At 36.9% G+C, this 26,655-nt stretch overlaps 1 protein-coding gene across 12 annotated transcripts in view; it reads right to left on the reverse strand.

The window, feature by feature from the left end:
- Nucleotides 1-26,655, reverse strand: part of dop (microtubule-associated serine/threonine (MAST) protein kinase dop) — a 1,172,801-nt gene that overhangs the window by 33,266 nt on the left and 1,112,880 nt on the right. For 10 of the 12 annotated variants that reach the window (XM_081761418.1, XM_081761421.1, XM_081761422.1 and 7 more), the window contains 5 exons: nt 26,532-26,561; nt 25,939-26,014; nt 11,182-11,412; nt 2,147-2,378; nt 565-677 (listed from right to left, as the gene is read on the reverse strand). In XM_081761418.1, the coding sequence (XP_081617544.1) occupies nt 565-677; nt 2,147-2,378; nt 11,182-11,412; nt 25,939-26,014; nt 26,532-26,561 (682 nt within the window). The remainder of the gene's footprint in view (nt 1-564; nt 678-2,146; nt 2,379-11,181; nt 11,413-25,938; nt 26,015-26,531; nt 26,562-26,655) is intronic. The other 2 variants (XM_081761420.1, XM_081761428.1) reach the window with 1 other exon arrangement.

Genomic DNA, 26,655 nt, shown 5'->3' on the forward strand with positions numbered 1-26,655 from the left:
TTTTATCAAAAAATATCATATATTTTACTTTATTTAGTAAAATATTCCGCTAATCAAAACCAGAAGCCTGATCTATTAATTAAACAAAATTCAATATGTTTTAATAAAAACGAATAATTAAATATAAGACACTATCCAATTTTGAAATTTAAAAAGAAAGAAAAAATAAATGTACATAAAAAAAATCACATAACTTGAGCCTTCAGATCCAGAGACAGTGTAATAGTTAGTCAAAAAAATCTTCGTTAATAAAACAATCAGGTTCTCGTACCAAATAACTACATATTAGAAAACAAAGTGCACAATCTTCTTCGTTAATACGCTAATATCCCATAATCCTAACAGCCCACCTTCTTCTCTTTTAAAATAGAATATAAAATAATTTTATTAATTTAATTTATAACAATACTTTATTATAATAAGTTAAACTTTTCAAAAATATGTAATAAGTTCAACTTAGTTTTCAAAAATCTCTCCTTAGTTTCAATCAGTCATCAATTTCAACACCCTCAAAGTAATAATATATCTTCCTTAGTATTAATTAGCTTGTCTGTCGACATATACCTTTGATTTACGCTCTTCTGCATCCTTTAGAGATGACGCCTGTGGAACCACCTGTGGCTTTCTTTCCGGCGAACTACAGGTACTCTCCAATTGGTTTAAATCTTCCTGCAGTTCTATAAAGAGGCGAGTCAAATGTCTTAATAAATATAAAATATATCAATTACACTAAACAAATACGGAGAACTACACTATAGGGCTACCCTGTACAAAGCTATCAGCATTTATGCATACGCAAATTTCATTAGAGTAATGGTATCGTTAAGCCTAGTTTCGACAGAGTTGCCGTCTACAGTAATTTTCTATTACATGAATAAAATGAATGAAAAACACCCTAGTATGACTTACTACACTGGATTTTCAATTAAAAACAAAAGTTAAAGAAATGTTCACAGATGTTGAGAATACAACACAATTCATTCACAATAGTAAGATGTGAAAAAACGAAACTATACGACACAGATTATTTTGTAAAATTGAATTAAACGAACATAAGATGGTGACTGTAACCTCAAGTATCGTATCGTAACTTGACTAGTTCGAATAACAAAGGAAAAAAAAAAAAGCAGAGGAAATACATAAATTCGTTAGTTATAGATGTTGGGATCTTTGTAACAAGAATATGTGTATTGAGTACCAAATTTAATGGGCGGGAACTTGAAGTAGGGCATAATGGAACCAGAACGTAGTTCCAAAATGTAAAGAGCCAGTAAAAGTGGATACCATTTTTTTCTCCTCCCTAATAGGTACGGTATTAAGAGAACGCTTGAGATGCATATCTCTATATTAATAAATCCTAAAAGACAATGCTTGTCCCCGAATTACAGAAAATTCTGTTCAAAGAAACCAGCTCTCTCCGAAGGAAGCGGAAATACTTTTGTTGGCGACTGTACACGAGATTTGAGCTAATTCAAGGGTTCATTTTGAGTTTAACGTCCCTTTTAGCAAGGAGGCTATATGAGACGGGATCTACTGATTAACGTGGAATCCGAACCACATGAGCTCCCGCCGGGAATTGAACCCGGGTCTTCCACGCCAAGGGCGTGTACCCTAAGCTAATTCAAGGGAACTTCATAAAGATATATTGATACTTAGTTGTGTTCTAGAACAACTACTCTTTTATGTTTTATTTTATTTATTTATTGTCAAAATAAGCAGTAAGTAAACAAATGGCGGATAATATCAAGAGCTACGATTTTATATCAGTTAAATGTTTTACTTACGATCGCGGATTCTTGGAATTTGTCACAAAACAAATATCATCCAAGCACTCGTTTAATAAGACTCAGAATTCCAGGGGGCAGTCAAGAGGGCAAATTTCGCGAATCGAATCTAACTTTCCAATTATGTGTCGAGTATGCTATTACTGCTCTACCCTCCTCGATGAAAACAAAACAAATTTATGCTTTTCTTCAAATGCATTCGCAACAGAATATCTCAGAGAAAATTCTAAATTCTTGTAATATATATATATATATATATATATATATATATATATATATATATATGTTCATATTTTTATGTACGTGCCAATGTATATAATCTTTCATGTGTAAATACATTAATAGTGTGTCAATAAGCTTACCTGCTATAGGATCCCGATTTAAGCCCAATTTGTTGATTATATATTGCGGAATGTCAGCTTTGATTCCTTGTGCTATTTTTGCCTGGCCTTCAGCCTGTTCCAACAGATGATAGAACTCCTCAGGGTCGAATTCTAAACATTCGAGCAGTCGGGCAGGTCTCGATACGATCAGAAGAAGCTTTTTGATAAGACCAGTTAGCCGAGCAGCTGCTTCCGGCGACTTTTCTTTTGTCTGAAAATCAAATAAAACTGAGATCTGCAAATAATTGTATGACTTTTATTTCGTTACATTTACAATTTTAATCTGAAAGTATTTACAGCCATGATTAGTTATTCTTAGCCTGTAACATCCTGTTCGGAAGCCTGTTCTTTTTTACGAATATCTGAAGTGAACTTATTTCTGAATGTGACTATACATCTTACGCGTATTACGCGTATATATATATATTCTGAATTGAAATGAAATCTCAGTTTTACGTTCCACGGTTATGCCGGCTACACTAAAGGAGACAGTGATGATGAGAAATGAATGAAATGGTGGAATGAACAAAGTGAGAGAAAACGGGAGAACCCCGAGAAAACCCACGCACACGGTGTTTGTCCACCACATAGCTCACGTGGCACGGCGGAAGTTGGGATCGAACCGCATGCACAAGAGGTGAATGCTCTACCACTGAGTCATCGCGGCTCCATTATTCTGAATTGAGTTCCATGGCATGTCGTAAGTTCAACTTTCACCTTTTAAACATAGAAACAAATCGACAGGTTTGAACTAATTTATTTACACGGCTACCTTAACGCAGCACACGCGATTTCCCACTAGATTATTAACAGTGGAGTACAACAATACAAGAAACCATAAAGAACACTCACCATTAAAAAACAACATAGCCAATAGAGGTAAGTGGGTTGATCATACGTAGACTGACTATAGAATCCGTGCTAAGTGCCGAAAAGAAAATGGTGAGTAAAAATCGCAGATGTTACTTCAGAACTGGTGGGACCTATACCCACGCGCATTCTTCTGGCGATTATTTGAATTAGTTCCACAGTGAATACTACATAGCCCGTTGCTCACTGAGCAGTGTTAGGCACATAAGCCACATTTTTACATTAAACCGAATTCCATTTTTGGCACTTAGAACAAATTTCATTTTCAGTCTACGTATTTTATAAACACATTCTCTCTGAAAAAACACAAAGGAGAATTAAAAAGTTATGTTTTAACATAGTAATATGTCTAATTTGGATTGAATGAAATTTCACTGATAGCTTGGAGTTGAGTTTACAGTGGCATGTGTACTTGCAACAACGTGAGAAAGTCGACCTCCCTCGCTCTTAAACGATTATGGATCTTAATTTGGTATAAGAGATACAGGTTCCATTTATGACGCAAATATGTGTGCTTCGGACCACCGTTCTGCTCTCAAGAGCATGGCTATTCGTCAAGTTTCTACGTGAGAGGAAATGTAGAGGAAATTTTTCAATATTTTAGAATTCTTTGAATCGTACTTCGAACGCAAAAATAAATTTCCGTGATATATGGTATACTATCACATGACTGCAGGGTTACAGCGGACAATTTACCCCCCCCCCCTTCCTTTCCTCTACGTTCGGCATATTCAAATCGTATAGATAAATAACTTATTTCGTGTTATCTTAAGCAAAACTTCTCATGTATCAAATTCCAAAAACATATAAATACAATAAATGTTCCTCTCCGAGATGGAACTTCCCGAATTTGTACAAATGAAAAACAGGTGTAGCAAGAAGCTTGTATAAAACATTTAGTGCTTGTATATTCAATAGTTCCAAAGAAATATTTGTAACAGCAGTAGAATTTTCTCCCCCTCCTTAGCAAAGGATTTTTGAAAAAAATCGATACCGTAAAATCCTATCTCCAGAAATCATCTGGCATCACACCAAAGATCATTGAGAGCTGAAAAATAGTTATTCCGTTTCCTTGGTGGGAAGGGGATTTTAAGACAGGTAACTGAATACACGTAACAATATGAACGAATAATTTGGAGAAGAAGCACTTCGTCTTAATATTTTCTTATTGCCGCTTTCCCACCAAGTGAGTGAACCAATGTTGCCAGTGTGTCATTCTCCTTCCTGAATTTTGTTCTTCTTTCTTCTGAAGTAAGAACAGGCCCGTAGCCAGGGAGGGGCTAGAGAGGCACTGCCTCCCTAAATTATTTCTGCCCCCTCTAAAAAATTACATTGGAGAGAATTTTCAAACCGACTCAAAACCAGTGAAATTCTTGCAATTCTATGTCAAAATATTCTGTTTATAATATTTTGTTTTCTGCAAATTGAACAGTCCTGATTAACGGGACGTGTGCTCACTCTAACGTTCAGTTAATCATCTTTTGTTTAGTGTAAATGCGACGTACAAAGACGTTCCTCACCTACGTTTACCATTGCATTATATTGGCCGAAGTATCTCAATTGTATAGCATTTTTTTTTTTTTTAATCTTTGTATATTAATGACCAATGTTCTTAATCTTGAATTTGTGTACTGTAATATTGTCGATATAGGACATTATGTATAAAAGAAGCTATAGCTGTTACAGATTCTATAATAAATAAATATACAATTTTATAGTGTTTTTTGATGTCTTTGTCATGGCCCCCTCTGTATCCATTTGTGTCCCCTCTAAGAAATCAGGCTGGCTACGGGCCTGAATAACAATGATTATTTTCTTAGATATTAATTGGAACGACTTTTGCATTCCATTACATTTCTGTGTGCGTCAGATTATATGTTTAATGTGTTCTTGCTAGGCTTTTGTTTAAGTTGCCCTAGTTCAAATTTTCTGTGGGTTTCTTTCTTAAGAATTTGGCATGCTTCGAAACTATTTCTTCAAATTTTATTTTCGTATTATATAAAGTCTGTACTTCTCGTACGACAATGTTTGACCTCTGATAAATATTTTGTCAATCTTCAAATGGTTGTTTGTTGTTTATGATTCCCTAATATGCTTTCAATTCTACTTGAAATGTTTTTTGTACGATTCGTCTGTAACTTCCTGTGCATGGACAAATATCCCCTATGCCCTACATCTCATATCTTTCTCTGTGTAATTAATTTGTGAATGACTTTGAAGGGAAATGAGTTACTGAGAAACACTGTATGTTGTGTTACTGATAAATGGCAAAAATGGAATACCCGTTCTACGTTCTTTCTTGTTTTCTATTGATTATTTTTCCCGACATGAACAATTGAAGACCTGAGTTGCAGAGCATTCCAAGTGCACCGGAGTACTTTTGTGATTTTAGAAGAAAGACAAGAAGATTGCACTTGGCATGCTATTCTGTTTAGCTGAAATTATTTTGTATTTTTTTTTTTTTTTTTTTTTTTTTTTAAGAAAAGGTTTTGATTTGGATTTACGTATTATGCAAGTGAATAGCCCTTAAAACATAGTAATAATAACATAATAATAATAATAATAATAATAATAATAATAATAATAATAATAATAATAATAACAGTAGTAATAATAATAATAAACGCAAAATACGAAGAAAAAGAGTGGACTTGGGATGTTATACAATTCAGGTCTTCAATTTTTGGGATAGGAATATCATATCGGTTTTCTTATCCTAAGTCCATTGAACGTTAGCCTTTTCATTTTTTTAATGTCAAACAAATTGATCTTTCGAAGGAAAAAAAAATATGTATCGGATGTTATTTGCCTTGTGTGTAATGAACTTCTATGAATACACTGAAAATGAAATGAAATCTTTGAGTTTTACGTCCCACGGTTATGCCGGTTAGGCTACAGGAGACGGTGATGATGAGTAATGAATGAAATGGTGGAATGAAGAAAGTGAGAGGAAACGGGAGAACCCCGAGAAAACCCACGCACACGGTGTTTGTCCACCACAAAGTTCACTTGGTGGGGGCTGGGATCGAACCCGGGAAATGAATACACTGAATACCGGGGGTAGGATTTGAGTTTACTTTGGTAATGGACTTACTGCCGCTTCTGTAAATTGTTAAATTAAAAAAAAAAAAAAAAAAAAAAAAATTCCCTTGTATCTAAATACTCCTCTTCATGAGCACCAACCAGTATCTTACGTAAATGATTAATAACATTTAAAGAAACTTTGCTTCTCAGTCTGACTTCTCTCAGCAATGTTGCATTTCGCTCTATTAATAACGTAATTGGTCGAAGAAAAGTGGCACAATTAGAACTTATCGCAGAGAACATTATTATTTCCTGACTTGCATATTCGAAGTCTGTGCCATACCATACTTAGTTTGAGAAGAAATCAACTTGTGCTCTGAAATGCGTTATGTAATAACTCATTATTTTTTTTTCTCGTTTTTATTTGTCCCTTTCATTTACTATTTCCACTAAAAACTTTTAAACCTTGTAAAAAGATCGGTTTGAATACTATTTCTTAAATCACGGAACATGGGCTGTTACAATTAAGTCCTTTCTTGTTTGCTTCTTTAAACTGTTGGATTTCCGCAAAAATGTGAGTATTCCTTAAACAATAAAACTAAAAAAAAAAAAAAAAAAAAACTGTGTGCTCTACTTAGTTTGGTATAAACTAACCAAATAACTAACTCCATGGCCTATAGAACCCGGAGGTTCAATGCCGCGTTCAGAAAAGCTCTCCACTGACTTCTATCCTTAGCGTCCAGTTTCTACTTCGTATTCCAATCTCTGCAAGATCCATCTTAATATTGTCCTCCCATCTGCGCTTAGGTCTTCCTAATGGTCGTTTTCCGATTGGTCTTCCAGTCAAGACTTTGAAAGCGTTTCCACTTTCTTCCATTCTAGCTACACGACCTGTTTACCAGAGCCTCCTAGACTTGACGACCCTAACAATGTTGGGTAAACCGTATAAATTATGTAGTTCCTCGTTATGAAGTTTCCGCCATTCCCCATTTCCGTTCCTCTTGGGTCCGAATATTCGTCTCAGGATCTTGTTCTCAAATACTTTCAGTCTATGTTCTTCCCTCAGAGTAAGCGACCATGTTTTGCAACCATACAGCACAACGGGCATGATTATCGTTTTGTATATTCTAAGCTTCAAATTCCTCGACAGAATTCGTGATGACAAAAGGTTTTGAACTGAATAGTAACACGAATTCCCTGCTTTTAGTCGACATTTAATTTCTTCATGAATATGGTTTTGGTTTCTTAATATTGACCCTAGATATTCGCAAGTATCCACTTTATTAAAAATATTATTTGATATTTTTTAACGCACCCATGATTTGCAGTATTCCGATCTCGACGGACTTCCTATATTTAGTTTTCTCTGCATTTACTTGTTCAGCAATGTCCCTATAAGCGTTTAATAAGATCTCTGCATTTCTTTCTATTCTTCTATCATCCCCTATTACATTTACATCAGAAGCATATGCCATAACCTAGTGAATACCATTCAGCTCTAGACGCTGCGCTGGTTGCTCTGATTTTCCTTATAGCGTACCCCAGGACAAAATTGAATAATAATGGCAACAACGCATCTCGTTGTTTCAGGCCATCGACCTGAAAGCTTGGGGACAAGAATTTTTCTACCCGGACTGTACTTTATTTCCTACCCTTTGGTATTAACTCTACAGCAATTTGAATCTCACAAACATTTTTCAAAAATCCAAATTTGAAGTACACATCCGTCAATCTGCGTTCCTTGTCCTAAGGAAGGCAGTACTGTTTTGCCGAAACATTCAGAACTAGTAGAATTTTGGTGTTTTTCGGATAAGTAGTTTTTAAAGAACCAGTTTTATGCTTATTATACTGGTAGAAACACATTTAAGAACACACAGTAGAAATTCACAAATTTAACCTCAAGTTGTAGGTCACTGCCTCTTCCCTCATACCAGAAAGCCAGGTGTAAAGTTCTGTATGGAGAATGCTAACACACACTGATTTTCCTACTCGCTTGAACACATATGGGCATGCATATAACCGTCATTGTATTTCCACTGCCTTCCATTCGTCCCGTCACTGCATTCTTTCCCTACATTCGCCGAAGAAGTTATCGGCGACGAGCATATGTCATGAGTAATCATACGACAGGAACGCTAGTACGTACGCGTGCTTTGAAGAATCGAATTTTTAGTGTTCGTATTAATGGAGGCTTTCATTGTGCTGATGGTAGCGGCGTCAATGATTTATTGTCCACGCCCAGCGGAGAACATTGGGAGAGCATGTATCTGTTGTAAGTACCAATCTATTTTCTTATGTATACTACCAATGGATTATTAGAACGTCTTGATCCATCAAGCTGCAAATATGTGGAATGACCGTACAGGTTCTTGCACCTCTATTACATGGCCCTGCTATAAATCACTTAACTGCATAATAAGAATTCGCTGGAGTCATCTGACATTCTAGACGTAGGTTATAGTCAACACACAACTATACTCGTCGTGCGTCCAAGAACCTTCAAACTCTAAAGGTAACCAAGGAAGCTTTCTCACTTTTTCACCTATCACCTCCCAACATTGATATGTCACCTAAGACGTACCTGGAAGAACAAAAATAGTCCCCATCAGCATCAACGACCTTCTGCCAACGTTCTGGAACGCCATGGATTCCATTGCGGAAGAACTTGGTGGGATGTGAAGCGAAGAAGCTATCAAGTGCATTTTGCACCTCTACTAGCGATTTGAACTGACGTCCTCTAAGGTGAATCTCGAAGAAACGGAACCCGTGATAATCGGACGGTGCAATGTCCTGGGAGTATAGTGGATGCTAGTGTTTCCAATCCAAGGCATAGAATGGTGTTCCGGATCATTCTAGCCACGTGGGGCTTACTGTTGTTCTGTAACAGGAGGACCCCTTTGAGATTCAGAAGTGCTGGCTCCTGAGGTCTGAGCTTTTCTTGAACACAGCTCAACTACTGACAGTACACAATTCCATTGATGCTCTGACCAGCTGGCAGCAGTTTCCGATGCACGATGCCGCAAGCAGTCCTCAAACACAGAGAAGGACCTTCTTCTGGTGCAGTACTGGTTTCGGCTGTTTTGGAACCGATTCATGGGATGCTAACCAATGATGATGGCGCTGTGGAGCTTCGCGCAGGACCCACTTCTCATTACATGTCAACACCCTATCCAAAAATGGCTCTTTCCACAGACGATACAGCAAAGAAACACAGGTGTCTGCTCGCGTTGCCTTCTGGCTTGGAGTCAAATCATGTGGGACCCATCGACCCAATTTGTAGTGCTTCCCAAGTTGATGGAGGTGCCGCCGAATGCTTTTTTTTTTTTTTTTTTTTTTTCACTCACACTGAATTGTAGCCCCAGTTCCTCACATGTCAGGCCACTGGTCGTCTCAGTTGCTGCCTGAAAATATTCATTTTTTACATGTGTTTGTCTTCCGGCACGTCGTGCGTCTTCGAGTGTTTCGTTACCGTCCTTAACTTGTTAAACCACCGCTGCACTGACAGCGTAGTTACGACAACCTCTCCAAAGGTCTGGCGTATCTTACGCCTCACTGCAGCGGCGTTTGACCCTAGTTTGAATTCGCACAGCATACACGCGCTTATGACCCAATATGGATCTCCCATGCTCATCCTGTCCTTACGCAGGTTCACGATGTAACTGCACTGTCATAACCAGACAGTATGTTGGATATACCCACACCCACAACTGACCCTCGCCTTATCTTCATTCGCATTTAACTCACGGTGTGAGGGCCAATGGAACAGAAACCTCCACAAAAAGCGACAAAACTTTCTTGGTTACCTTTATACTAGCAGCATACACTCCAGTGCAGCGGTGTACTGTGACCTTCAAACGAAGAAGAATGCCCTCAACAGATACACATTCTGTGTAATCGGAATGTTCCTAAATGCATTTCCACTGGTGTATATATAAAATGACAGACAAATGTGTTCCAAACATTTTAGAAACCCTTTTTGTAATACTTCTCTGAGAACAATCAAACGCGAATAAATAAATAAATAAATGAATAAATAAAATATATATGATTTACATATTAAATTTTCCTTAGAATCCTGAAAATGAAAGTAACTTATTAGAATCCTGAATATGGAAATGTTTTAAATATTCTGTCCTAAGAATACAAAATAAAGTTACAGAAATGTTCAAAACCTTTGCGTAAAATTTTATCCTTATACTTTTTAATGCTGAAGAAAATCCAAAAGAAAGTTAGAATAGTATATTTTCAAAAAACAGCCTTATAAGTAAGCAATTAATAAATAAAAATATGCTGTACAATATATAGGGTTAGCATAATAGATTCATTTGTTTTGGAAAGACTACATTTTCAAAAGTGTTACACGTACATATATGAAAGATGTATTAAAAGAATCACAAATTCACCAGGTTTACACACCCTCTACAGTTGTTCACCAATATATGCCTCGTTGGTAACACGACACGCGTCCAGATGACGTCTTTTTTTGCTTTCTCTCCATTGAAATGAAATGAAATCTTTGAGTTTTACGTCCCACGCTTATGCTGGTTAGGCTAAAGGAGACGGTGATGATGAGTAATGAATAAAATGGTGGAATGAAGAAAGTGGAAGGAAATGGGAGAACCCCGAGAAAACCCACGCACACGGTGTTTGTCCACCACAAAGTTCACTTGGCGGGGGCTGAGATCGAACACTTTCTCTCCATTTTCGACAGGTACTAACCTCGTACTGCCACAATGCCACATCCGATCGGAAAGATAATGGACTCGTGCTGTCACATAGTACGAACTTGAAGAGTTTGTGGTTCTTTTGATATATCTTTCATTTGTGTGTGTGTAATATTTTTGAAAATATAGTCTTTTCAAAACGAATGAGTAATGCTAACTTTTTCTTTTTATTTATTTATTTATTTATTTTTTTTTTTTTACAAGGCTCTACAGATTGTTCAGAAAAAAAATATTCTCCCCATGCCACTATTAAAAATCGCTCTAATCATTACATTCGAACCAATACGAATGAATCCATAAGATACAACACCCTGCACATAGTATTGATTCAGTAAGTAATCAGTTGCTTATAAATCATCTACACATCATTACGGTACACACAAATGCAAAGCTTACCTCATTTAACAAGCGTTCCAAATTTTCTGACATTTCATAAAAATAACGGCTTGTAATTAACTTTTCTTGCGATTTCTGCAAGCAGTCCCTCGCCATCTCAATAACTTGATGATGAACAAACCGAATAATAGGAATGGAGTCCGGAGGTATGTTCTCGAAGCTTTCGATTGCGTCCAAATGTCTATTATCACTAATAAAAGTCGTCAGCCGTTCTTCCATCTGCTGTGTCGCCTATGAAACAGAAAAAAAAGCAAGTTTTAATGAAGAATTAAATTTATTTGAAAATGACACAACTTTAAAATAAACAAACTGCTAAGTGCATATATATTATTACTTTACATGAGTCAACAGTGTATTGTCTACTAACTAGCTCGCGCGTTCTTTGATGCATGTGGACCAGAGTTCTATTCTGGGTGGGAGAGTTATTGAAATTTCAACGCATTACGGTGGTTTGAATTCCATCTTTACCTGTAGGTCCAAGTCTTAGATAGTTCGGTACTGGAAATGGACACTCATCTTAAACGAACAAAAAAAAAAAAAAAAAAAAAAATCAATTTGTATGTATACACACATGTCGAAAACTGAAAGGAATGTGAGAATAACAGTGACAATCATCAACAATTGGTACAGAATTGCTTCTGCTCTCTCAGAAACGTAGAACAGATATCTGGGGACTAAGAAACGCTTGCTACGACACATGAACACTGAAAAATCTAACTGAAGAGACTTACGTCACGTGGTCATCATAAGCAGACCGTCACAAGTCCGGATTTTTGTTGGCACAAACGTTATACAGAGTGTGGCTCCCGTGAGCACCCATACAGACTACACAGTGTGTGTACTCATACTACGCATTAGACCACCAAGCAGCTCCTACGATAAAGAATCCCATTTTTGCACAAAACCCTATATAATTCAGCAACTGACCGAAGGCTGCAATCGGTCGTTCGTGGGCTTCTCATGCATGCTCAACGGAACTGAGATCCGGTGACCACTAGTCATTTGAGAATTTTGATATCTCCATGCTCCAAGTAATCCTCCATCAGCTGTGCCCTATATGGACATGCATTATCACTCATAGAACGAAATTCAGGACCACATGCACTCTCATCACATCCCGTCCGGTTTGAAACACATGACTTGGTTTGCAGGCTTGTATCATGAAGCCGCCCATACCATGTCATCAAGCTCGCCATACCTCTCTATTTAAAACAACATTTTGATGGTGGTAACGTGTTACAAACCCACTGTATTAATAACTAACCTAAGACGTGTATGCTGCTGCAATGCAGGCTAATACAGAAATGCGGAGCGCAAACTAATAAGACTGCACTTGCATTTGAATCAAATGTTAAGAAATGGAATTTTTTTAAAAAAATGTGGGTGTCATCCTGTTTTGTGGGGTTATAAATTTGTAAAATCCACGGAAGAAATATGTTACTTGATTTCACAATAGGATTGTGCAAGTAATCAAAATACACCGGATCTTACATATTACACGTATAGTAAGGTAGAAATACGGAATGAAAAGTGCACTCTTTAGTACGTAGTGTTCCTAAAAACGACATGATGAAATTAAGTGCTATGTGAAGGCAACGTTCAAAGTGATCACAGAAGTGTCAAAAAGCTGTCCCATATAAAATGCATGTGTTTTATCTATATATATAAAATTGAAAATCACGATGTTTGTGACTCTAAATCTTCTGAACCGCCCGACCGATCTCGATCAAATTTTCAGCATAGGCCTAGAATCGTTTTTATGAATTAAATTTGACTGAGAAACGTAGGGGTGAAGAGGGAGGGGGATATATATATATATATATATATATATATATATATATATATATATATATATATATATATATATATATATATATATATATATATATATATATATATATATATATATATATATATATATACACAAATCAATTTATCTAAGAGATACATGAGGTTCGGATCTGGAAACATTTTTGTAATTTCATTTCAACGGTAGATCTTAGGGCAGAGGGACTTATAAATAATAAAACCTATTAACTTTGAAACCACCCAACCAATCTCGATCAAATTTCCAACATATATGAGGGTCGGACCTTGGATGTTTTTTGCCGTTTCACTTTGACGAGCCAACCTAGGGGAGGGAAGGGGGAGATATATGTAAAGACTGCCTTTGTGACTTCATCACTCTTGAACCACCCGACCGATCTCAATCAAATTTTCAACATACATGAATTTAGAGGAAGGGATTACTTTCGCTATTCACTTTGGCGATGCAACGTAAGGGAGGGGGGGGGGGGAGGAGAAAAATTTTAAAATGATCAAAAATAACTGATAGTGTTGAATCAATAGTTTTCGGGGTCGGTGAGAGTAACAGTGACACTTCTGATGCTATTTCAATCCAAGTTCAGCCCTGATGGTTGGGGAAGGGGAGGGTACAGCATAGGAGAGGGAGATAAACATTTAAAAATGATCGAAAATGACTAAATATTAGTGTCGAATCCATAGTTTTAGGAGTACCTGTGATTAACAGTGACAATTCTGATGCCGTGTGCCGCAGCACGGAGGAGGGGAAGCTATATACACATTAATGATCAAAAATGACCAATATTAGTGTCTAATCCATAGTTTTCGGGATCATTCAGATAAACAGTGACATTTCCGATCCGGTTTAAATCCAAAATCAGCCTGTAAATTATTCATTGTAACTTTGGAAAATTCAAGATTATTAATAAAACTCCAACTGACCACAGCAGTATATATAATCTTAAAATCAGCCCTGCCACTTGGGGAGGCGGAGAGAGAGAGATATAAAAATAACCGAAAATGGCCATTATCAGTGTCGAATTTATAGTTTTCTAGGTCCCTTAGATGAACAGTGATACTTTCGATCCCGTTTAATTCCAAATTCAAACCCGCAACTTGGGGGAGGAAAAGATATTTAAAAATCATCGAAAATGACCGATTAGTATTCAATCCATATTTTGGGGGGTCGCTGAGATGAACGGTGACACTTCCAATGCAACAAATTACTGGCTAAGGAAAGAAGAGAAAAGGAAAATTAGAGAAATTTTTAACAGGGAACTAAAAGATGAGAAAGAAATTAACGACAACATAATATAACTATGGGATAAAGAATGGCAGGAATACAGTGGAGCGCAACGATTACATAGAATTTTCCCAAGCATCATCGATAGACTAAAAATAAACCACTTAAACCCAACATATGGATTGGTTCATTATCTATCAGGCCATGGACCATACGAACAACACCTCCACAGAATCAAGTTAAGACCCAGCCCAACGTGTGAATGCGGAGAAGGAACTCCTGAGCACCATGTCATGTGGTGTCCATTATTAGAAGAAATTTTAGAACTAAGAACTCAAATAAGAGAAAAACCGCTGAAAGAAATAATAGAAGTAGAGGAAGACTGCAAAAAATTGGAAAATTTGACAAATGAATACTCCGAACTAAGACGAAAAACTTACAGAAGAAGAATAGAAGGATGAGTGCAAGTGGAAGAATGTGTGAAGAAGTCCTCGGACCGGAGAAAAGACTCCTGGAATCCAAGCACTGGATTACCGTGCTTTCGCCGAGGACCAGAATGCGTGCTGCACCTCCAGCCTCTCGGTTTGGAAAGGAACTCCGGTGCAAGAGTGAATGTTGCGTGAGTGCATGAGTAGAGGTGAAGCGAGGATAGTGTCTCAGAGATAAAACATACAGCAACTCTCGCCAATAGGACGGCCCATCCCGGGCGTGCCGGCAGAAGGATAAAACGGACCAGGGCCTGCACTAAGTGCTCTGAGTGGGACCTGGACCTCAAGCCAGCACAAATGGGTGGAAACTGGCATTGATACGCAACTGAGAACACTAAAGCATCAAAGCAAAAGTAACAGGAAACGCTTATATAGAAGCATCAGAAAATTAAAAGTTTTGAAAATGTGAAAATTTAGATAAAAGTAAGTGTAGCGTGTGTGTTTCATAGTGTAAGTACTAGTTAGTGAAGGTCAGTGATTTCATCAAAAGCAGTCAGTGTCAATATCTGTAGTGAGTGTAGTGTAGTGTTGATGCAGGATAGTGAAAAGAGGTAAAATATAAAGGTGAAAAGCCAGTGTAAATAGTGCAAATGTGAAATAGAACACACAGGAGAGAAATGCAGGCAGAAACCAGAGAAACCAAACATACAGAGTGAAAACCTGAAGAAAAGAAGAAAGAAGAAGATGACCAATAGGTAAACACGAAAACACAAAACATACGACATACAAAACAACACACACGTAACAAACTCGAACTCAATAAAACAAAAAACACACAAAATCTCACAAGGCTAGAAATGAGAGTAGAGTTAAGCAAACATTAAGTTTAGTTATTTTTCTTTTTTTTTTTTTTTTTTTTTTTTTTTGTTTTTTGTTCGTTTTATCTTTATTTTTGTCCAATCCTTTGTTTTGGTTTCACGTCCTTTTCCCCTTCCCTTTCCATCTTCAAAATTATGAAATAAATAAACCCAAAAGAGAAATCATTCGCAATGATGATACTTCGCCGGTTTTGAATGCTCAAGGCACCGGCTGACAGTAACGCGGCTGAGCGAATGAAAAAAAACTTCCAATGCCATGGGCCGCAACATGGGGGAGGGGAAATATATATGGTCAAAAATGACCGATATTAGTGTTGAATCTATAGTTCTTGCAGTCGCCGAGATGATCAGTGACACTTCTGATGCTGTTTAAATCCAGACACTTGGGCGATGAGGAGGGGTGAAATACATTAAAATGATCGAAAATAAGTAATATCAGTGTGCATTTAAATTATTTATTTAACCCAGCGATGCGGGTAACATATGCTAGTGCCATATAAAGTGATTCTCCACTATCCTCATTTATGCTCATACCCACCGTCTTTGACGAGCCTGCTCCCTAAAGATACACCTCTTCACTTATGCTTGGGCCTCCCAATGGCCTGCTGCCATGAATCGTTTAGATAGCATTTGTGCTTTTTAGTCGGCCCCTAGCACAAGTAAATTTGTTTTTTAATCCGTGTTTTATGCTCTGTAGCTTTAATGTCATATGTGCAAACGCTGCAGTTATACTCAGCCCTCCTAAAGGCAATTTGCAACCATTAATGAAACTCGTTCCTTAAGAAACACTTTCTAAGGCAGTAATAGTGAATTTACCGGTAAAAGAAGTCCATAATTAATGTATGTATCTCCTGTGTGGGATCCTAGTACAGAAAACAAGTATTTTAGTACGCGTTTTGTAATTGTTGATCTTACAGGGATATTATATTTTACAGAGGTCTCTTAAGCCTCCTCCAAAAGCTTATTTAGATAATACTATAGTAGGATATTGTTTATAATATTGCTTAGAAACGTAAGAAGGAACGTATCTATTGTTTTCGTTATTTCTGAACAGAGCGTAGTTTGCAACAATTAACATTTGGAAGGTACTAATTTTTCGCAGGAATACAATACAGATAATGACACGTCCAGTGAACAGCAAGGAAAACATGAAAATGAGAAATATTTGTGACTAACAATTAGAAGTAAACGATGAAAATGAGAGATGAGTGATTCTAGGAAAGGTATATAAAATAACATAAATAGGGATTAAGTTCCAAAGTTGGTCGTCCATTTCTAGCGAAGTTTTGAATATTCTGAATAATTACCTGGTAGAAATGGATAATTTGTTCGTTTGTATGCTTGATAATATGTAAGAAGAGCGGATGTTGTATATATTTTTTTCTATAAGCGGTTATAAACATGGAACTATTTGGCAAGCGGAAGGAACTACTTCGCGTCAGGTTAAAGCATGGTTGGATTGTGGGAAAGTAACGAGCACTGGTATTCTGAACATGGCTCCAGGTATACAAGAGACGCTCTATTTGGTATCCTTACGCACGGACGAGAAACTAGACTATTAATTTTAACAAAATGGGTCAAAACTTCCCTAAGTTTACCAAACCCGACGCGACCCTACTTATCTCTATCTTACTCTGCTCTAACCTACCCTACTATATTATACCGTTTAAATCAGTCAAAAAAAAAAAAACTTATTTTTTAAAAATTTTTGTAGCTTCTGTAAATGTTTGTATTTAGTCAGTATGTTTCTTTGATTATTAGCGTTTTTGTTCCTTATGAATTTAAGCTGACCCAATTAACTATCCCAATTAGTATAATCAAGGTGACCAGACGTCCCGTTTTTGCCGGGACAGTCCCTTATTTTCAACCGTTGTCCCGTTTTTTTCTGACTCTCAAACGGGACGCCTAAATGTCCCGTTTTTAAGAAACACGACCCAGGTGTCCCGTAATCATTATTCAAAATATAAATGGTCAATGCTAATTCTACACTCTTCCGTACCAACACTCATTGGGAAGGTTTAGCCGTGCCTAGAACTTCTGAATATTCAAATGAGAATTGAGTGTTCTGTGGTTCAAGTGGGAATTAAATGGGAATTCTGAGTGTTGAAGTAGTTAAAAGTATTGTTGGGTAGTACTTAAGTTAGAAACGCTTTGTCATCATTCTTATTTGTGTATTTTGTAAATTGAAAACACTGCTGTGGAATGTCCCAAAATGCAATGTGGAAGCCCCCCCCCCCGTTGCCGATTCATATGCGTCCCGTTTTTGAAAGTAAAAGCTCTGGTCACCCGTGACATAAACACGTATTCAAATCATTTACAATCGGAGCAGTGAATCGGAACATTAAAAGATGACTGTCATAACGTCATTTTTCTGAAACGTGAGGATTCCTGAGACAGGAAAAATACTAGACAAGAAGAGGAAAACAAAGGAAAGACTACTTTGACCCATAAATATATGTTTAAATTGAAGTTTATCACGTAGTAGATTACTAGAATATATTTTTTCGGATATATATCGAACTTTCGATCTACCAAAGTTGAAAATATAGTTGGGTACTTTTTTTTCATATCGGCTAATTTAATGAGAAGATTCCTACTATTATATTTAATCATTCTCCATTAATTTAATCATTTATTTGGATGCTACTCAATTCTTACTTTCTTTAAGAGTTCTATGGTTTTGCACCACAGTTGTAGGTACTTATATTTCATTATTAATTATGATTATCACAAGAACGCAAGAAATGAATATCAATTAATGACACGCAGTTGATTAGCCTGCAGTGTGCGAACTCCTGTCATGAACAGACAGACTTGCCAACCTTAGAAAAAATATCGATTTTCGTCTCTAATATTATCGTATATTACACGAAATTATCGTATATTCGTTATGCACATGATAATTTTAGAAACAAGTATAATACTACTAATAGCAATAATATATAATAAACTTATCTAGTAATCTTCAGTTCCAAACTCCAAATCGGCGTCACTGTCCTGACTATTTTTTAAATCCTTATTAACACTTATTCTAAAGAACATCATTTTCACCCCTAGTAAACGTAAAGCCACATTGCCACGTTAAAAGAATCTTGTAGCTGTCATTAAAAAAAAAAAAAAAAACTTGCAACCCGATCTTTCTATTTACTCTTTACATATTACAACTTCTTGAAAGCAAGAAAGGTTTCTTCTCACATGGAGGACTGCACGGTAGTGGACAAACAGTGAACCTCCTCATTAAAAACGTGTGTTTTGGCCCATTTCCCCTCCCTGTCCAAAAGAATCCGTTGTTTCGGAAGCGGCGAAACTGGTTTTTCTTTTATGTCAGCGGGAGGGCGATAGCATGGAGCAAGCAACATGTCCCAGAAAGTTGCGCATCGTTCAACTCCTTGCAAGATGGAAAAAATGTTTTATGATCCTTCCAAGACGATGTGTACATGGTGAAATAAGGTAGAGTTTCAAGATTTTTTTTTTTGGTGGCAATGTGGCTTAATTGAGTTTAGAGAATGGATCCAGGGTTGCCAGTTGCCAATTCTCAAATCGTTATTGATATATTTTAGCGTAAATGACTGTTAAAAACCTCGTAAATGAATGTGTGTTTTATAATTATTTAAGAAACATAAACAATACATTTATACATTCAAAAACTGTATTTAAAAAAGTGTGCGTTCTAAAATTATCGTTTATTCACCTATTATCGCAAAAGCATTATCATATATAGCATTAAGGGTTAAATTATCGTATATTACGCAAAATTATCATATGGTTGGCAAACCTGCGAATAGATAATCTTAATATGCGTTCTAGACCTTAAATGAGTTGACACTGACTCTAATCGAAAAGGAAAATCAAGTTTCGTGGCACTTGTTGACAATTTCAGAAAAGGATAAAGTATATAATGCTCATTATGTTAACGGTTAACGACATCTATAGATATACCGCTGCTTGATTAAGAATTTGCGTGCGCAAGGTCAGTGGCTACATTTTTTTTTTTAACTGTTTCCTATTGCCTGAATTTTGCGTATTGTAATTACGCCTTTACGTTTGTAGAACCACTATAATGAATACGCTTGCAGATTAGGAGAATGGAAGTCTCCATAAAGACTGTAATTCAGTAGCACAGACAAATCATCTCCTAACGCCTTCAAAATTCCTGTGACTAACCACTTTTACTAAATATACTTACACGAGGAAATTTTTATTGTAGCCCACCGCGTACCGTAGCAAATAGCACATTGCATCGAAAACGCATGAATGGTCGTTGTTGCACGTCACTTTAGAGAAGTAGGAGGTAGTGATTATGAACTGACCGTCACAAAAATGGTGAATTTATGGTTAAAATGAGTGAGTGCATATGAAAGAGCGTTCTGTGAGATATTAAATTCTATTGTCGGAGGATTTTCTTCATATTGTAGGATAACGATATTTCATGTTTACAAGTGTAATGGTACAAGTGTGAAACCATTACAAGTGTTCTAACCTATGTGATTTTATGCAATATCAAGTGTTTCTTACCTTATCCTAGTTTATGCACATACCCTCGGTTACTAACGCGCCTGCTTCTAATGCACTCACGCCTGCGCTACGGCGCGGTTCCACCCTGCTGAGCTCCTAATCTGAGTACATTAGATAAAATTCTCGCTTTTAGTGGCTACGTATCATAAATTTGAGTGTGTTTTCTGCAGGTAATTTTATGGCATACCTGCAGGCGTGCATCTATACCCGTAGGACAAAGTATTTGTAAAGTGACTCTGCACCAATGAATGCAACTCCTACCCTAAGAAACAATTTCTAAAAGTAGCATGAGAGACTTCTTTGAGGAAATAATTGCATATAATATGATAGAACGTAATGTTTTCTATAGCACATCAGCTTGCACACGTATTATCAATCTGTACGGCATTACTTGGATACAGGCCCGTATCTAGAGGGGCTGGCCCCCTAAAATTTTCACGGTAGGCTTCAAATGAACTATAATATGGTGATGAACTATAAGATGGTTGGATCCCCCTCCCCCTACACTTTTGGGCTGGCTACAGGCCTGCTTGGATAAGCTCCAGTGTTTCTTTCAAATCGACGGACTATTCTTAATCCGCATCCAGTAGGGATTTATTAAGATTACATCATAAGGTAAGTCTACGGTCAACTTTTATGAAGAAGAGTCTTACAAATGTTTCTTCAGTGAACTGATTATTGTGTTAAAATGCCAAATTTTAGATACGCGTCACTGGCAAAATCATTTTGGGATGTATCCCACTGATGGATGCCAGAATGTTCCACTTAACAGTTTGATTGAAAATGTAATTTCTCACCTTTCGGTACTCCCATATTGTTACATTATATTGTACTCTGGGTGCTCTCTGTGCAGATTGACTTTAGAAGGGCTTAAAGTGCAATATTATAGTGCAAAATGAACTAATCTTTGCTAGGTAGCCACTAAAAACCATGAATTAAATAGAACCTTGTCAGCGAAAGGACGAAGCAGGTTATCCTGCGTGGGAGTGTGGAGTGAGTTTGTTGCAAGCTGGTTCTTCAACGACGGTGGGCTTGCGCATAAGCGACGTTTTGCAAAAAGCAATGTTTAATTACTTTCCACGCTTAACATTACAAAAGAGTAAATTTAAACGGGGTTATGTTCAGCAGGAGAGGGCCAGAAGCATGTAACAAAACCATGAAATTTACAGGGGAACTGAATGATGCAAGTACTTAGACCTAACTTGACGTAAGCAAACCTATCCGTACCTAATATTAGTAGAAATAAGCAAAATTCTTTTTTTTTTTTTTTTTCTAATTATGCTGGACCCCTACACTAACATAATGTAACAAACTAACCTGAACAGAAACTACTGTAATTGTAACGTTTTTTTTTAAAGAAACAATTGCTGAACCTCTTCTGCTAAACATTAGCCTTTGAACGCTTCACGCTTAACTACAAGAAAAAGGTGTACTGTCCGAAACCCTTCGCTACTCTTATTTTTCTCACTTCGCTGCTCAGACGTCACAGTTGTCTGTGCAGAACAACTTAAGGAGGGTGCGACTTTTATGGTTAGAAATATAAAATGTTTTGTTGTATAATTACGGCTCAACTGCCTAAAAATCTGACAACCTTTTTTTTTATGATGCTACGCAATGATTGCGTAAAGATTTACAATATACGTGCAAAATAATATCCTACAAAACGGATTACTCGTGTAAAAGAAAATGCGCAGCCCCTGCCTGGTGGTCACTATAAGATAGCACTGCATGTATGGTGCAGATTTGCAATAGACCTTGATTAAGACGGTAATTTTACTGTTAAAATGCGTGACTGCATACGAAAAAGAACTATATTAAATAATAATCTTTGGTGGTAGAATATTTTTCCACGTTATTACCCTGAAACAATCACAAGTGTTATAGGACGGTTAAAATAAGTGAGTATACGTATGAAAGGGGACTGTATTAAATATCATTTTTCGCTGGCAGACTAATTCTGCATACTGTACGAGAGCTTGTTTTATATTTACAAGTGCTACAGAACTCAACAAACAAATTTCTTTTAAATACAATCAGTAACCTACCCTTATCTATCCTATTAATGAAACCTAATGTAACCTCCGTACTATCCTAATGTAGTGTACACCCTCCATTCCAAAAGAAACCGAACGTTTTAAAAAAAACAAAAAAGCAATGTACATTTTGGAACAAATCATTTTTATTAATCAATGTTTTCCCCTTCTGCATCGGTACACATATTTGCACGCTCCAACAAGTTGTCAAACGACTTCTCCATGTCCTTTATTGGAATGGTCTTTAGACGGCGGTCGTCGCCTTCTCAATGGCATCAATCGATGCGTGCCACTTTCCTTTCATCGCCAAATGCAGTTTCGGGAACAGATAGAAATCGCACGGAGCGAGATCTGGTGAATAGGGCGGATGATGCAACCGAATAATGTGATTTTTTACCAAAAATTCAGTTACAAGTCGCGAACGATGTGATGGTGCATTATCGTCCAAAAGAGTCCAACTGCCGATTTCGCGATATTCGGGCCGAATACGACGAATTCTTGCCAGCAAACGCTTCGTGACGCCCAAGTAAAACTCTCCAGTGACTGTCTGGCCGGGCTGAACAAATTCTTTGTGGATAATTCCTTTTGAATCGTAAAAACAAATCAGCATCACCTTAACTTTTGACTTCACCAAGCGACTTTTTTTGGGTGTTCCTTCATCCGGCGCTCTCCATTCAGCACTTTGCCGCTTTGTTTCGGGCTCATATTCAAAACACCACGTCTCGTCACCAGTTAGAATCGATTTCAAGAAGTTTCGATCCTGCCGAGCACTTTTAACGATGTCTTTGCAATGCGCAATTCGATCAACTTTTTGGTCTTCGGTGAGTTTGTGTGGTACAAACCGCGAATTAACCTTCTTAAGGCCCAAAACTTCGGTCAAAATGCGGTATGCGGTTGTTTGAGGAATGCCTAATTCCATTTCAATAACTTTCACCGACGATTTTTTGTTATGTTTGATGAATTCACGCACTTTTTCGATGTTTTCTTCCGATAATCCGGTTCTGGGACGGGATGATCTTTCGTCATCATCCAGCGTCTCTCTACCCGATTTGAATCGCCTGAACCACTCGTAAACTTGCGTACGGGATAGACACTCATCACCATATGCATTTTGTAGCATTTGGTGCGTTTCACTAAAAGTTTTACCCAGTTTAACACAAAACTCAATTGCAGCTCGTTGTTTGAAACTCATTTTCCGACCGATGTACACAACACACTGACAGTTGAAACGCAATAACTTTGTTGCCGTGCATCCAAATGTCATGACATTTATACCAGTTGTAAATGAGGGACTACGCCATCTACCGGTAAAATATTACAACAGATGGCACTAGTGGTACTATTTGTTTTCAAAAGTTCGGTTTCTTTCGGAATGGAGGGTGTATTCTTCTGTACCGTTACACATGTTCATACCTGTTTTCTTTTTAATGTTATACTTTATATAGCAAATTAGTTTGCACGCATAATATTAATCTGGACAAGAAAAGTAGAGATTTTTTGCTTTAATTTGACGGACTATTGAAAATTGCGCGGTATATATAAGGAGTATTAGCAACGGAGAGTAGGTGCGGAACGCATGAAATTTTTCACCAAATTTTAAGTGGTTATAACGATCTAGTATTGCATCTATTCTGGTTCAGGAGATAGTGAAAGTGGTAGACTTGAAAGGAATGTATTCAAAGGGAACACGTACGTTAGCGACTGTGAGTAGGGACATGAGGGAAGACAAGTGTAAAAACACGCATCCACTTACGTTATTTCATCACTGCAAGCTAGTTTGGGAGTAGATTTGCCCTTATAAATGCTATTGTATGTTTATAGAGGATTTCGATCTATTGCGCCTACATATATGTCTAGTACAAGTACATACTTTTCCCAGTTGTCTTATCCTGTAAACGTTTTTCCTCGCATCCACATTAGACGACTACCTTCGATGTGTCGTGAGCCGAAATAATAATAGTAATAACTTGTACTAACCACCTAGCACACTTTAAGCACTTCTCTTCCCTTACGCACATACCAACTCTTCTTAATGCAACTGCTCCTTACAGACACGACGTGCTTTCATGCTGGGTTACCAGCTTCGCCCTGCTTTGAAGCGGAATGGATGGGATGCTAACTTCTCCTTGCCATCTAGCACCAGTTGGTGCGTATTTTTCGCGCGCGTAATTGTTTCTGAGGCATGTCATTTTGTTATTCATTATATATTTGCATGTAATTATTAAGGAGACTTGTAATAAAAGGTTGATATAAATTTTTTAGACTTTTGCGGCGAATTTTCCCACGATAATTGCTACAGAGTTATGTTATGTTCTTTTTAACGAATTTGTACAGAGTAATGTGATGTCAGCCATCAAGTGTTCCAAGTACTAACAGTCGAATTTATATATTAAAAAAAAAATACGAAGCATGTGTCATCAATATCTACCACAATTAGGCCCGCATTCTCAATATGTACCGTAATTTGTTAGTCTTAATCCTTTCTTTATCTTGTTTCGTAATTCTCACGAGAAGAACTCCTTTAAGAAGAAGAAGAGAAACTCGTAACCCTTTCCTAGCTGTGCGGTCCAAACACCAGCACCGTGTAAAAGGGAAGTATAGAAAAAAGTAGGCTAAAATATTTGTAATAATATGCTTTTGCGAAGCATAACGAAGATTTAGGTTACCCGTGCCGATTTTGATAAAAATATAGGAAATGAATTCAAACTGGCGAACTGCTGTATAAGCATGGCAGCATTGCCATACTGTAATGCGACACGTAGTGCAGTACGAACATATATATAATATACTGCATGTAGGCTACTAGCATCTCTGGCGAATGACTTAAGTAACAAGCTTAGTTTAATGTTCTTCGCACGTGGAGAATAAGTTTCATTTTGGACATAAACAATTGAATTTTGATTTAAACGGCATCGGAAGTATCACTATTCGTCTCAGCGACCCCGGAAACCATGGATTCGACATTAATATAGGTAATTTTCGACCATTTTTATGTATCTACCCCCTCTCCTAAGTTCCACCGTCAAAGTAAAATGATAAACATTCCAGGCCCGAACCTCATCTATATTGAAAATTTGATTCAGATCGGTCGGACGGTTCAAGAGTTATTAAGTCACAAACGCAGTCACTTTCATTTTTAGTTATTTTTAAATACCCCCCCCCCCCTGTCCTAAGTTGCATCGTAAAAGTGAAATAATAAAAACCATCACAGGGCCGAACCTCATCTATATGGCAAGTTTGATCGAGTTCGGTCGCGTGGTCCAAGAGTTCTTAATTTTTTTTTTTTTTTTTTATTTTTTTATTTTTAAATATCTTCCCCAAGTTGGACGGTCAAAGTGAAATAATAAAGACCATCCCAGGCCGGAACTTCATCTATGTTGAAAATTTGATCGAGATCGGTCGGGTGGTTCAAGATTTAGTAAATCACAGTCACTTATATTTTTATTTGTGTATATATAGTTTAATTTGTTTGGCATTCTACAGACTTCAAAAATGTTCACGAATATTGGTGTGCAAATTATCGGTCTTAAAAAAAAAAAAAAAAGAAAAGAAAAGAAAAAGGAAAAAGAAATAAATTATTGCTATTACTACGATACCTCTTAGATACGTCCCTAAATCATGTTAATCATAGGAAACTCATAGCATAACCGCAACAGTAATGAATTCTCTGCTTTTAACACTATTATTATTTTCTGCCTTATTTTATCTCCCTTTTATTATTTGGAACGTTTCTTTATCTCCCTTTTATTATTTGGAACTTCTCTTGAAGTCTGTTAACACCGTAATAAAATATTATGCATAAAAAAATGTCATTCAGTACCCTGATGTCGTTGAAGATTTTTCACTGGGAAACTTACCTTTGGAAAACGTTCTTTGTACAACGTGTTCATCAGCACAATTTCATTATCCACTACAGGTGACCGAATGGGGCTACTGTAATGTTAAAAAAGAACATTTGTGTTTATTAAAAAGAAAAGAAGTATGTAAAAAAAAAAAAAACTCACTGAAATTAATTAAATTTATCCAATCTGTTTCGTAAACATAAAGTGTAATGCTATCACATCTTGTTTCCACTAATCACAGTTCACATTCCACTACACACCGGCTAGAGTACATCCTCCCACAAAGGGCCACACATCATCATACCCTCTAACACTAAGTACAAAAGTTGCCACGGTAATGTCTAGAAATAACTTCTAGACACCAAGAAAACAGTTGATACACAAGCCACTAGAAAACCTACTACAAGGCATATCTAATACAGCTGTTTCCTTTTTTGAAATCACTTTTATTTTTTATTATTTTTTTTTAATTATTTTTAAAGAATCATATTTATATAAAACTGAAAACTGAACATGCAACTGAAAACGTGAGTAGCATAAGAACAAAAAATTACAGAAAACGACTGACAAGAAATGAAATGAACAGAGATATATGAAGTTACGCTTACTCTAAGGTGGCGATACACAGCCAGGCCAAGCTGAATGTGGTGATATTAACCCACGCAGCAAAATAAAGTGGAGAAAAGTTCTATTAATGAGATACCAAGTTTTTTTTTTCTTTCTTTAATAGTT

This window comes from Thermobia domestica, chromosome 6 (assembly GCF_964235325.1).
Source record: "Thermobia domestica chromosome 6, izTheDome1.hap1.1, whole genome shotgun sequence".
Classification (NCBI taxonomy): Eukaryota; Metazoa; Arthropoda; class Insecta; order Zygentoma; family Lepismatidae; genus Thermobia; species Thermobia domestica.